Here is a 13146-nt window from a genome sequence, read left to right as displayed (position 1 = left end):
TTAAGGCTATTAATTGTAAATGATTGATGCAATGTCAGAGTTGAGAGTTAAACCTTGATTGAATACGCTTTCAATTTCATATTTTTGTTTCTTTTGGTTGAAGGTGAATTAATTAAAGTGGTGACAGTTAAAATGTACATGTTCATTAAATACATAAAAAAGACATCTGTATATAATGCATATTTTTAATAAAAGAAAACTTACTATAAAAAAAAATGGTGTCACGTATTTTGATGATGTACACGTACACTTTTTTTTGGATCAATATGGATTGACAACACTCCACCTGATCTGCGTGCGAAGAATTTCTTTAGGATATGGATTTTCAATGCATCAGATTTGCAGAAAACATCCATATGACAGCTGTGATGATAGGCTCCAAACCAAATACTAACCTTTTTTTGTTGAAGTCTGTTTAATTAAGTGACAAACATATGCTGGATTGCATTTCAAAAATCAATAATGGCGGTATGACAATCATGCATGGCAGATGCGGTGCAATGTCCGTACCGGCCGGAAATGTCTGCTGAAAATAATCAGTCTTTCATTCTTTTAATGGATTTGGATTTTTCTCCCTGAAAATGGGGAAATGAACACAATAAAAATCAATAAAATTTAAAAAAAATATAAAAAAAAATAGAATAGCATTTCAATTTCTGCTATTTACACGTATACTACATATGATACAAGACAACATATGCCAAATGTTGAAAATCATAAAATCCAAAAAACTGCAATATCTGTTGTGCTGCTACTACTTTTTGTCAGTCATATTACCCCAAAATATATTATGTTTTGGACAGAACTGTAACATTTTAAAGAATTTAAATACTCTCTGGATTTTTTTTTTCATCAACACAGTTGGTTTTCCCCAAATGTCTAGTCTAATGTCTAGAAACTAACGCACCTTTCATCACAAAACTTTCATTTTAAAACAAGGGAAAAATGAAAACCAGAAGAACAGAGATTTGATTTTGTCGGGATTGTGTTTTGTATCGTGTGTGTTGTTTTTGGCTTTAGCAACACACATACACGTATGGTTCCGGTATACGTGTATTTCCCTGTGCAGGTCCACAGTTTAGATATCCTTCCCCATATCGCACATCCTTTTCCTAAAAGGAAGTCTTTTACATGTGGAGTTGTCATTAATGGAAGACCTTTGGCCGGACCTTCATCTGTGACCCTGGTTTCTCATGACAATCGCTGCCGATATAAATGCATTTCTAGAGTCTCCCAGGGTACTCTTTGTAATTCTCATTTATTACCCCCCCCCCCCATGCAAACATACATTGTACATTCTGCGCCAAGTAGTCTCTGCCAGCGCCATGTATCATGTGCTAGGGGACCAACTAGACTGTACGTAGCACGTACAGACGAACTTTAAGAGGTTGTGGAATGCTCGAAGACATTTCAGTCATTTTTCGGGTACATGTAGCCTAAGGTGTGATGAAATATAAACGACTATTGTGTCTGTCATGAAATGAGTACAAAAGGTACTTTTGAGAGCTGTTTTTCAGGTTCTGTTTCTACTCGAACGTGCAATAAACAGGACTCGTTTATACTACGCTGCATCGGGAGTCCTGTTTATTACGTCACGATTTACTGTGTTTTGTTTCCTACCCCCAACGACGACTTTTACACAAATTGCACGTTCGGGTCGAAACAGGACTTGAAAAACAGCTCTCAAAAGTACCTTGTGTACCCATTTCATGACAGACACAATAGTTGTTTTTATTTCATCACACCTTAGGCTACTTATACCCGAAAAATGACGGAAATGTCTTCGAGCATTCCACAACCTCTTTAATTCAAATCCACTCCTGGGCCAAAATTAATGCACACCCCCAGTCCATGAAATACATTTCCACACTGCATTACAAGTTTTACTTTGTGCAAATATCCATTCCTCAAAATTGTATAAAATAAGAGACATATTTTGAGGGTTTATAGATTTTTTAAGTGCACTTTTTTCCACTATTGACAATGTCCACATAGTTTCCTGCCAACTGAGGGCGCTGTTGTCAGTAGTAACACCTTTAAGAATTATAATCTTACAGTTTAGGGATTTTCTGTACAGACTGTGGCTGAAATATACTGAAAAAGACAGACAGACAAACAAACAAACAAATCCAATTTCTTTGTTGTGATGTGCTTTATCAACAAAGAAACACCAAAACAGAAAGATTGCCAAAACCTAACAACCCAAATTTGGTTCAGTTATTTGAAGACCAAAATTAAACGTATAAATGGGACATGAAATTGCATTTTGGAGATTCTTTTCGAATGTTACACAATTCAATTACATCTTTTGACAACCATTATCTCAAAATAGTAAGAAAACCAAAATTAAAAACTGGCACTTAAAAAAAAAAAAATCACAAAAATATGACACATATGGAAAAAACTTTGAAAATGAAATGAAAAAAAAACGAATGAGGGAAAAAAAACCCAAAAAGAAAAACCAGCCATGGAAAATACTACATTTTCGCCATAACCGAATGCAATCGTACCTCACCAGTTTTCCTCTCATATCTTAAGTCAGAAAATTAATATTTCGCACAGTGTTTAGCCACGAACCATTCTTTTGTTAGCTCAGAGCAGAATTTTATTATACCCACGCAAAGTCAAAAAAGCCATAAAACATTTATTTTTAGATAAAGCATAATATGTTCCATAAACTCCAAGGACGTTGGAGGCTCCGTCAAACTCCACATTGAAGTCTATCGATACTGATTCTATTTTTGATATACTCTCTAAATTCCAAAGAGTGAAATATACATTTAACTTCACAATACATTTAACTTCACAATTTTTTCTTTAAGAACTTGGCTCCCAAGTTGTTGCGGTAAGACTTTTTGCCCAATATAGGGCAGTGGGATTATTATACAGCGTGTGTCAATAAAAACGCAGGATTAGAAACAAAAATATTTAGAATATAAACCACCCCTATTCATCATAATGTTAACCCTCTTTTCAAAGTACCTTTCCTTCTCTTCACTATGCTTTTTATCCCATCTCATTTTGACAATCCTGTCCACAGATAGAGTACATTGAAGAAGGGTTATAAATTCCAAGCTGGTCTGATTTGTGAAATCACACATACCTAATGAAAGGTTTGAATTCAGTACAGGTGAAAGTATTTGTGGATCACAAAGAAGGACATGTGTGGCAGGATTAGGCTTACATAATCCTTTAGTCCACAATCAATGTTATTAGTCAATAATTGCCCAAGTGACCCCAACAATGATAGTCCAGTTATTAAATTTAAGTGATACTTATCATCAGTTGTTTCAAAGAAAGTTTTGTTCTGGTTTAATTGTCTTCAATGCATACCTGCATTGTACATAACTGGTCGTTGTGTTAAGGTCATTGAATCAGACCAACCCGCTTCAGAAGGGCTTCACAAAACTTGTCATAACTTTTGAACCAAAAGTCCAAATTCCACCAAACAAAAATCTTGTCAAAGATAAAATTATGGACAATCAAATCCTTATCAAATTAGGCACACCAGTAGCATAATTTTCTCAGAAAAAAAATCGCTTTGAATCCTGCGTTTTTATTGACACACGCTGTAATAAATGTGAGGCATTCTGGCAAAATGAGACAGAACTGGGCGAATGGGGGTGATTTTTGTTTGATTTTCACATTCATTGACATTTGTAGCCTTTGTGATGTCTATTACACACACACAGTTTAAAGAAATAGTATAAAAATTTTGGAATAAAATCATTTATAAGGAAAAACAACTGGTATCTTTCAGTTTCATGACTACAAAACTAAAACTTTAAAGGCCTTTTTTCTCAGTATTTTACTTTTTTGACATGTCGACAAATGCGAAATTTAAACCGCCATAAATTGTCAACTGAATGTCTGATTGGAGTTCACGAAAGAGTATTGTAAGGAGCATTTTATTCTCTTTCCAAATACCCACAAACTCTCAGTTTGACCTCTGCCCAATTCTGTTTCATTCTACCAGAACACCCCACAAATATTACTTTTGATTTTAGTCAGGAATTGTTGGGAAGCAACATTAGGTGAATGAAAAATGGTGAATAAAAGAATGGTTGAAGAAAACATAATGCCGAAAAAAAATCAAAGTTTAACTTTTTTGGGGTGTCAGTGTAACACCCGTACTGTCAGATGGTAAATAAAATGTCAGACTTACCTCTGAATTCAAACACGATTCTCGTCAGAGCTTGCACTGTTGCACTGACCATGTGCGGGGAACCAGCCAAACCAGCCGTCAGCATCTCAATGTACTGGCGCACACAAACTGAAAAGTTTTGCAAGAAAAAGTGTCTACACAGAGGCAACAGCAAAACTTACATGTAATTGCCAAAGTAGTATGGCTCTGCCTTAAAGCTATAGTCCATCATTTGCAGCCATCCGAAAAGTAACTGTCGTAATTATTGTTGAAAAACAAACTTGGTTGAAAGATAGTATTAAGGGAACTAAACTCCCTGTGAAATTATTCTTTCAGGCAAGCTGTCATTTTGAAGTAATCAACGAAAGCAGGCCTTTCCAACGGTGTGTCTTAAGACGCACCGTAGGAAAATTTAAATTAATAGTTCGTTTTGTTATTCGGCGAAGCGCGCGCAAGCATTGGCACGACGCACACGCGCGGTTGCTATAATTCGTCGGATCAGTGCGCGACGCCGCGTATAGCTACAATTCAAAACAATTCAAAACATGATTCAGTAAGTTTTGATTTGAAATTGAGATCCTAGAATGCTGTTTTTCTCGGAATATACAGCTGAAGCTTAGCTGAAACTTCATCAGGTTAGTTGTTCAGTATCCTTCATTAGAGTTTGAACACTTTTGTTGCTTCAAACGAACAAAATGCACAAATTACAAATGATGGACTATATCTTTAATACTATAAGCGAAGATATTGTTTTAGTAGTAAGCCGAGTTCTACAAGAGTTCTGCATGTGTAGGACATGTCAGGTTGGCGTAGCGGTACTTTCCTCGCCTTCCACCGCTGTGACCCGGGTTCAAATCCCGCCTGGGTCAATATGTGGATTGGGTTTTCAGTCCCTACCCGATTCCGTGGGTTTTCCCCAGAATATGTTCTGGGCTTTTCCTCCCACCTCTAAAACTGTAATTTCATCTCACTGTCTTCTCTCTAAGTTGGTGTGATGTTTTCCCCGGGACGCTTTACGGACTATAATGATACAGATACAGATAGAGATACAGACATGTTCACATGAAGAAAACATGCTTGGATCATGATGGATACATGCACTTAGACATGGGCAACTAGTGAATATAAATAGTCGCGATAAAAATATGCGACTGGTCGACTAGTTGTGACTAGTAACACATTATTTATTTATCCAGTCATACCTATGGCCAACTTATAAATTCAAATGTATGTGCGCATGCCCATAAATGGGCCTGGCGGCAAGAAGCGAAAGTGGTCCATTGAAAGTGTACGGAGTTACAAACATGTTGGGTCATTTTCTCTCAATTTCTACAGGATCTGTCGTTTTTTTTCTCTAAAACTTCGAAGACTGCTTCCATACAGGTAGGCCTATGTCTTTGTGTGTCTAACCACATTGCTCGCTACACGTGCACCATTATTACATGTACAACGGGGCATGCAGCATGTTGGTGCAGTCACATTGTGTGACTGTCAGCACGTGCTGCATTACACAAGCACTATTCATGGACTGTGTCGTCGCTACAGACTTACAGCGCAGCGCGGTACGACTACTAGTCACGGGGCAAAGATCGGTAGTCGCGGCGCAACCGCTAGTCGCAGCATAGCATAATGATAAGGCGCGGCATAACGACTAGTTGACTGTTTAGAAACTGATGGTCATGACTACCAATGCTGTTTAGCATTGGTGACTAGTTGCACTAGTCGTACACGCCTACATGCACTCAGGAGGTTGCAAATATTCAACAGATGCAGATGCTTAACTGCAGTTCCTGTACAATAGCACCATTACCCATGGATCGAGTGATTGGTCTTTGTTAGCCCAAAAAGCCAGCTTTATTGGCGATTGTGAAGTGTAGGGCCCCTGTTTTGTTTTGATCAAATTAGAGTCGAAAGTGTTTTTTATTGCTCAAAAATCACCTTTACAATCAAAAGCAGACTTTTCTCAATTCTAATGACACCCGTTTTGCAATTTTGAACAGATTCTTGGTGTAGAAATCACGATTTTCCTGCGCGGTTTGTGCCTTGCGATTCAGCGCGCCGTGCGTGCTCACGGTACATCGCGCAGTGATCGCCATCTTTATTTTCGGGTCACGTGTTGTCGCCGCGCTGTCATCGTCATTTTACCCCCAAATTTCCCTCAAAAAAATCAAAACCCTGCCCTCTATCTATGACATACCTGTTTATTGAGAATGTCGTCAACTAGTTTGGTAGGTCCAATAATTTTAAAGTGGATTTTGTTCCTTTATAGGAACCGGGCCCTACACTACGCGATCGCCGCTTTATTAAATATGATCAAGTTTTAACACACCTTCTTTAGTCTCCTCACCATCAGACCATCTGACCATGGCGTGACCCAGGTCAACCAGCAGGTCAAAGGCCACGAGCCTCGTCTTGGAGTTGACCTCCTTGGTGCAGAGAATGACCTCTGGGATGATGGTCTCTAGGAAGTCCTCATTTTTAGAAGGCAGGGCACGGATAACGTGGATGAGACATCTTAAACGCGGCTAATAGGGAAATCAAATCCAATAATTACTTAGGAGGATAAATTTAAGGTTGTTTCATACTTCTAGAGAATGCCTACCATATGCACAAGGCAAATTCAACATCATAAAACACTTGTAGTGAAATACACCAGGGTTGATATGAGTTCAATGCAGAACTTTTTGATGTCACTTTTTTTTATGTCACTTTTGGGCCAAGTGTAAAAAGGCTGTTGTGTTTTAAGGGAATATACAACATTTGCAGACATCAAAAGCAAAACTTCCAAATAATCTCGAAATACCCTACTGGACTGTTAGTGAATAACAGTCTTAAGCATCCTGTAAAATCGTGGCACCTGGTGTGCTGACATTTTCAGGAAAAGTGGTATTTTTGCATCAATTTCCCATGCTGGTCTTTTTCAAATACTGCTCCCACTTTATCATATGTAATTAGTCGGCATTTTCTTTGCAATCGATTACACACCTGTGAACGGGTACAAGCCAGCTAGACTGATTCCCTAACCTTACAATTCCTCAACGTCTATAAATTGCTCCGTTTCATCTTAAGTGGGGTCAGGGAACCAGACTACCAAAACATGATTGTTTTTCTTGTTTTTTTCAGCATCTACAAACCCAAAACGTCAAAAAAGTCAGTGCAACAATATTCACTATATTCCCAAATCCATCAATTTCTGAAAATTACAGCAAAAGCAAATGTTGCATATTTCCTTTAACAATAACTATGTTAACAAAAAAGGGAAATGTAAAGCAAAATTACTTTTTGAAACAGACAATAGTTGCATCTTTCAATAAAGATAGAGTGAGGCTTTGGTGTAGATTCCGTAATACACAAGAGCATGAGCTGGGCGTCTGCATTTGAAAATTCCTTGCATTCATTTATTTCATTATTATCACACTGTTGAAGTTGAGGCACTTGTGATTCATCACAAGTCATCACAAGTCCATCACAAGTGAATCACAAGTCATTTAGTCCGAGGTCAGGTCACAAACTATTCATGTGGCTAAGGCATTCCTGTCTTATAGTTCATTCCCTGTTAACCCCTTGCCGCCGGGTTTTTACGCCTCACTGCACAGGCTTACACGTATCACTGCACAGAGCCTCTGCGCAGCAGCGGCACTGCACTGCCGGTCATTTGCCTAGCAGCTGCCCACAGACGAAAAGAAAGGACTTGTGATGGACTTGTATGTTATCCATCACAGCTTCAAAAGCGCCTCAACTTACTATACTGACAAAAAATTAAATTAAGTTAATCCTAAGTTTTTGTCCTACCCCCTTGGACGATGGGCCTGAGCTTGACAGAGAAGTGACTAGTGTCTCCTGCAGCTGCTGTAGGTGAGATGCAACAAACTGGCGTCCGGCCTCTGTGGAACCATCACATAAATTCTCCAGGACTCGATAGGCCTTCTTCTGCACTGTGTGATCGGTGCTCTGGCATAAACAAATCAATCACACACAGAATTTACTTGCCGTAGGAAGGGTGTGTGTGCTGTTTAATTTGGTCTTAAATAGACTAAAGATTACTTAATCATACTTAAAGGTAGAGTATTTGTCATTTGTGCATTTTTTTCCCGGTTGAAGCAACAAACGTGCTCAAAATGTAAAGACGGGTGCTTAACAACTAACCTGATGAAGTTTTAGCTTTGTGAATGCTGTATATTCAGAGTAAACAACATTCTGGGATCTCGGTTTCAATTCAAAAGTTGCTGAGTCATGTTTTGAATTGCGCCCGAAATCAGCGTCCGGGACAGGTTCTCATTCAGCCGATTGCAGCTACTTGAAGTCACGCACTGGACTGACGACTAATAACAACCGCAGGTGCGTGTGCATTGTGTCAACGCTTGCGCGCACCCATTCATGGATTCGCCGAATTACAAACCAACTTTTAACTGAAATTTCCAACAATACATGTACGTCACTTGATGCATCATTGGAAATGCCCTTTTTCTTATTGTTTTCTCAAAACTGACAGCATGCCAGAAAGAATAATTTCACAGGGAGTTTAGTGCCATTACTATCTTTAAACCAAGTAAGCTTTTTCAAAAATAATTTCGTTGGTTACTTTTTGGACAGCTGCAAATGATCTACTCTACCTTTAAATGTTTAAAGGGAATATACAACATTTGCAAACATTGGAAAACAAAACTACCAAATGTTTACGAAATACCTTAATAGGATGTTGGCAAATGAAAGTCTAAAGCATCCTGTAAAATTGTGGCACCTGGTGTGAAATCATTTTCAAGAAAATGTATTTTTGTATACATTTCCAACGGTGGTCGGCCGACCTCCGTTGGAAAAACCTGACTATTTTTCAACTACTGCTCCGAATTTACACTTTTTTCAGTCCAAATTTTGTTTGCTATTGGTTACATGTTCATTAACAGGTGCAGGCAAGCTAGACTGGTTTCCTTACCTTACAATTTTCGGGCATCAATAAATTGATTCATTTCATCTTTAGTGGAGTCAGGGAACCAGACTACTTAAACATTTTTGTTTTTCTTGGTTTTTCCAGCAATTTCGAACACAAAACTTCAAACTTGTCAGTGTAACAGTATTTGATCTATTATACTAACCCCTCAAATAGTTCATTTCTGAAAATTACAGCAAAAGCCAATGATGTACATTCCCTTTAATATCCATTTCATGAACTTTGGTGCTGCATTGGTTCTGCCTATGATTGCATTCACCTAGAAATCAAAGTGTCTTTCATACCTTGAGAAGCTGCGATACAATGTCAAAGAGCTTGGTCATGTGATCCATGTCCAGGTGCGGGGTGAGAGCAATGGTCAGATCCATCAGGGGATGCTGGTCCGTTGCCTCGCCAACAAGCTTAATGGCCAGTTTGTCGAAGAGGCCGATAACAAGCTGAAGATACACAAACCAACATTTTTATCAGGAAATGCATACAAGTTGATAGCTGTGATATTGAGACCAAACATAACTATAGTGTGTCAGTCAATGTGTTTACTGATGTTGACAATGAAAATTCAGTTGTGACTTTTGGCTTTTGGTAACAAATTTGCTTCTAACTAAAATTTGAGATGGAGTATAAACTGGTCTTAAGGGGGGATTTGTGCGTAGGGCCCACGAGCATTATATTCAATGTGTGGACAACTTGAAGTGGGACTATTTTTCAAATTATATGCCACCTGTAAATAAGCCATTACTGAACCCAACGTGGCCAAGTTTCCCTATCAGGATAAAAATAATCAAAAAGGACGATAAATGCCTCGTCACTCATAAATACAACAAACATCTTTATTACTGTGGCATTTGGTTATTTTCAACCATGTGGACTTAATCATCCCTTATTAGTAAATGCGTAAGCAATGAAAAATACACATTCAGAGAAAATGTTGAGATGTTTAAAGATACTGCCGATCTCCTTAATCACGGTTATGACTGATGAGTGATTAACACTCAGTGAATTGTACCTTCGGATCTGCAATTTTCAAGTAGACTTTTGCCGTCTCAAGAATGGTGGCGAGGGACGGGTCCTCACGGGCGTTGCCGCTGGTGTAGAGATTGAAGAAGACGGGCAGGAAGTTCTTGGCAAAGCGAGCCAACTCCGCACGATTCTCCTCTGGGTTTGGAAAAAAAGAAAAAAAGAAGGCTTTTATTGACAGTGCATCTTACGTTTCATTTTAAGTAGTTTGTAAACATGGATGAAAGCGGCAAGGACAGGACCAATTGGCACCAGTTTGGGGAGGCCTCCGCCTTGCAGTGGGCAGATAACGGCTGAGAATGATGATAATGATGAAACATGCTTTATAGTGCATCAAAAGAATTCTTCGCTGACTTTGAATATTTTCAAAACATAAGCTTGTCTTTGCACAGATACAGTCAAGTTAATCAGGAAGGAATGCCTCTAATTCTAGCAAGAGGACCACTCTTATGGCTAGGCTTCACAGTGTTATCTTTAGTAATTGACTTTTTCCAACACTGCATTGTTAGTTAGATACGTTCTAAGTTCGCGGAAGAAACCTGGGCCCTATTTCACAGCGCTGCTTAACAGCCGATTTTGTGCTTACCGAGCCTCCATCTATTTTATAGAGACCGTAAGCTTAAGCACAGCAAAAGTATGCTTAGCCCCGTAGGAAAAGGTCGCTTAAACCAATGACGTAACAATGGAAATATCCATGCGCGCAACCGTTAGCATGTCAACACAATCAAATAGTACGTAAGCAGCAGCATGATTTTCTGCTATAGTAAGCACAATTTCTGTGCTAACTGTTAAACACTTGTAACCGGATGAATTTGTACTGGGGTTTGTGATCACACACTGTAACAGACCACTGTACTTTTTCTCTTGAAATTCACAGATTGTTGGTGATTCGAAAAGTGAGCGGGGTTGGGGAAGGGGGAGGGGGAGGGAGGAGGGGAAGGGGGAGGGGGAAGTGGGGCAACGCAGGGATTTTCAGCAAACAATATTTTGTGAGTGAGCTTCTATTGAAAAAAAATGGGCCACATAATGTACAAGGAAGTAAACAGTGCCACTAACCATTGTCCATGTTGCGTGTGATGAGATGTCGGATAGCCAAGCACACATCATACCGTAGGTCCGTTCTGTCGCTGATGGCCGAGCCCAGAATGCGGGCGATTCCCTTGAACCCTGGACACACGTCGACGGGGTCCTTACAAAACCCCGGTAGGAGGGACCAGATCTGGGACTGAAGGATGTCATAGGTCTTACTCTCCACCTTGCGTCCCTGCTGGCTGTACTCCAAAGCTAAATTGGGAGATTGAGTCGACGGTGTTCATACCATGTTTCAAGTCTTCAGTTTATTTCACTGCTAGAGTTGTAATTAACCTATCGCGGTACAATTGTCGACGCAGCTTGTGAAATTGTGTCCAATTACATGATATACATGTGGACGCGGAACGCGCGAAATCTGAGACAAACAAAACTTAACGTACAAAAATTCCATGGGGTTGTCTAAGGAGCGTGGCTAACTCGCAAACGGTGATAGGTCAATAGAGTACCGAAGTGAATACATCACGCGCATAATTATGTGTGTAAAAGACATTAGCGCGTGATTCAGCCCGTAAACCAACACACGCGCGCACTCCATTCGCTTGCACCACACTTCCCTGCTCTAAATGACGTCACACTTCTGTATTTTATTGAGTCAGTTGCAAGTCACCACAAATCATCACAATGTCAGTCAAAAGTCATTCCGTGTCAAGGAAATTCACAAGCCATTCAACTGAACTTTGACAAAGAAAATGCGATATTGTTCTTCCCTGGCTACCTGTGACTCTGTTCATCAATTGTCAATACACACACAAAAAAGGAACTGAATAGGGCTCGCCCAAAGACAGCCATTTCTGTAGGAGAACTGCAACTGCGTATTTTATGCAATCAAGCACGCATTGCACAGTGTGGAAAAATGTTCCAAACACGCGCGCTTGTTGCTTGAAATGTGTTTGAAATACAACGCAGCCGATGCGCGCTATGCAATTTGACGCTCAAAATACCGATGCACGTGGATGGTCTGTAGGAAATGACGTCATTTGAACGAGACCTATAGTATTGAAGGTTACAACAAGTTGAAATATAGTTGAATTATTAATAGTTAGTTTCATTACAAACTCACTAAATGAAAGGTTATAAGAAGGCATCATTAATTACCATCTTCATGGCTATCAACAAATTATAATGGACTATTTGGCGACAAACTGAGGAATTATGCACTCATAATTTCCAGAGTGACCAGTGGGGAGAAGTTGTTTTTAACTCTTACAGGATTTACAAAGTTTATCAGGACAGCCTGTACATAGAACAATTCAACGGCAGGCACATTAATTAATGAATGAGGATTATGAAACTTTGCATTTTGGCAATGATATTTTATCATATTTTTTTGCAAGTGTATTTCATTCACTATAATGCAAATGTAATACAAAAATTACAAGTACCCCCTTTTTTTCTCAATTAATGTATGCTTAAAAGGAAAGAATTTACATAAGGGTGAGAAACCAGATTCTTGATTTGACCAACCTTTTGTTTTCAGCTTAGCCGCCAGGGGAAGGAAATACTTAGTGAAGAATTGCAGCTCCGTGTTGCATACATTGTCACGGATGACGGGCAGCAGCCAGCTTCTAGGAAAGTCATAGTTATCCCTGAAAAAAGAAAAAAACAACAAAATGCTTTAGTGTACTTGTATTACATCCATTAACCCTAACTCCCCAGCCTAATTTACTAGGAACCATACCCATTCAGGCAAATTCCAACACCCACATGGGAAATTGTACACACACACACTGTTGGACTTAGTTTCTGGAGGTATGCCAACCCCAGTGTAAAAGACCATCAGTTTAGGGGTACTGTACCTATCCCAACAGATTTAAACAAAACCTGCTGTTGAACTTTGATGGGTTGAGTTCGGTTAGGGTTATTGACCTTATCTTTAAGATGAAACCACTTTGACATTCAACAACTTCTAACTTTTACATATGAGCCGCTTGATTTTGGATTCCCT

At 39.2% G+C, this 13146-nt stretch overlaps 1 protein-coding gene across 1 annotated transcript in view; it reads right to left on the bottom strand.

Moving 5' to 3' along the window:
- The window catches only part of LOC119739829 (RRP12-like protein), a 69425-nt gene that overhangs the window by 42796 nt on the left and 13483 nt on the right, over window positions 1–13146 (bottom strand). Inside the window, exons 12-18 of the mRNA XM_038214917.1 lie at window positions 12666–12787; window positions 11166–11393; window positions 10099–10247; window positions 9377–9529; window positions 7937–8095; window positions 6474–6669; window positions 4166–4273 (exon numbers count right to left, since the gene is read on the bottom strand). Of these exons, the coding sequence (XP_038070845.1) occupies window positions 4166–4273; window positions 6474–6669; window positions 7937–8095; window positions 9377–9529; window positions 10099–10247; window positions 11166–11393; window positions 12666–12787 (1115 nt within the window). The remainder of the gene's footprint in view (window positions 1–4165; window positions 4274–6473; window positions 6670–7936; window positions 8096–9376; window positions 9530–10098; window positions 10248–11165; window positions 11394–12665; window positions 12788–13146) is intronic.

This window comes from Patiria miniata, unplaced genomic scaffold (genome assembly GCF_015706575.1).
Source record: "Patiria miniata isolate m_02_andy unplaced genomic scaffold, ASM1570657v1 HiC_scaffold_4, whole genome shotgun sequence".
Classification (NCBI taxonomy): domain Eukaryota; kingdom Metazoa; phylum Echinodermata; class Asteroidea; order Valvatida; family Asterinidae; genus Patiria; species Patiria miniata.
This window is presented reverse-complemented; position numbering and strand designations above follow the sequence as displayed.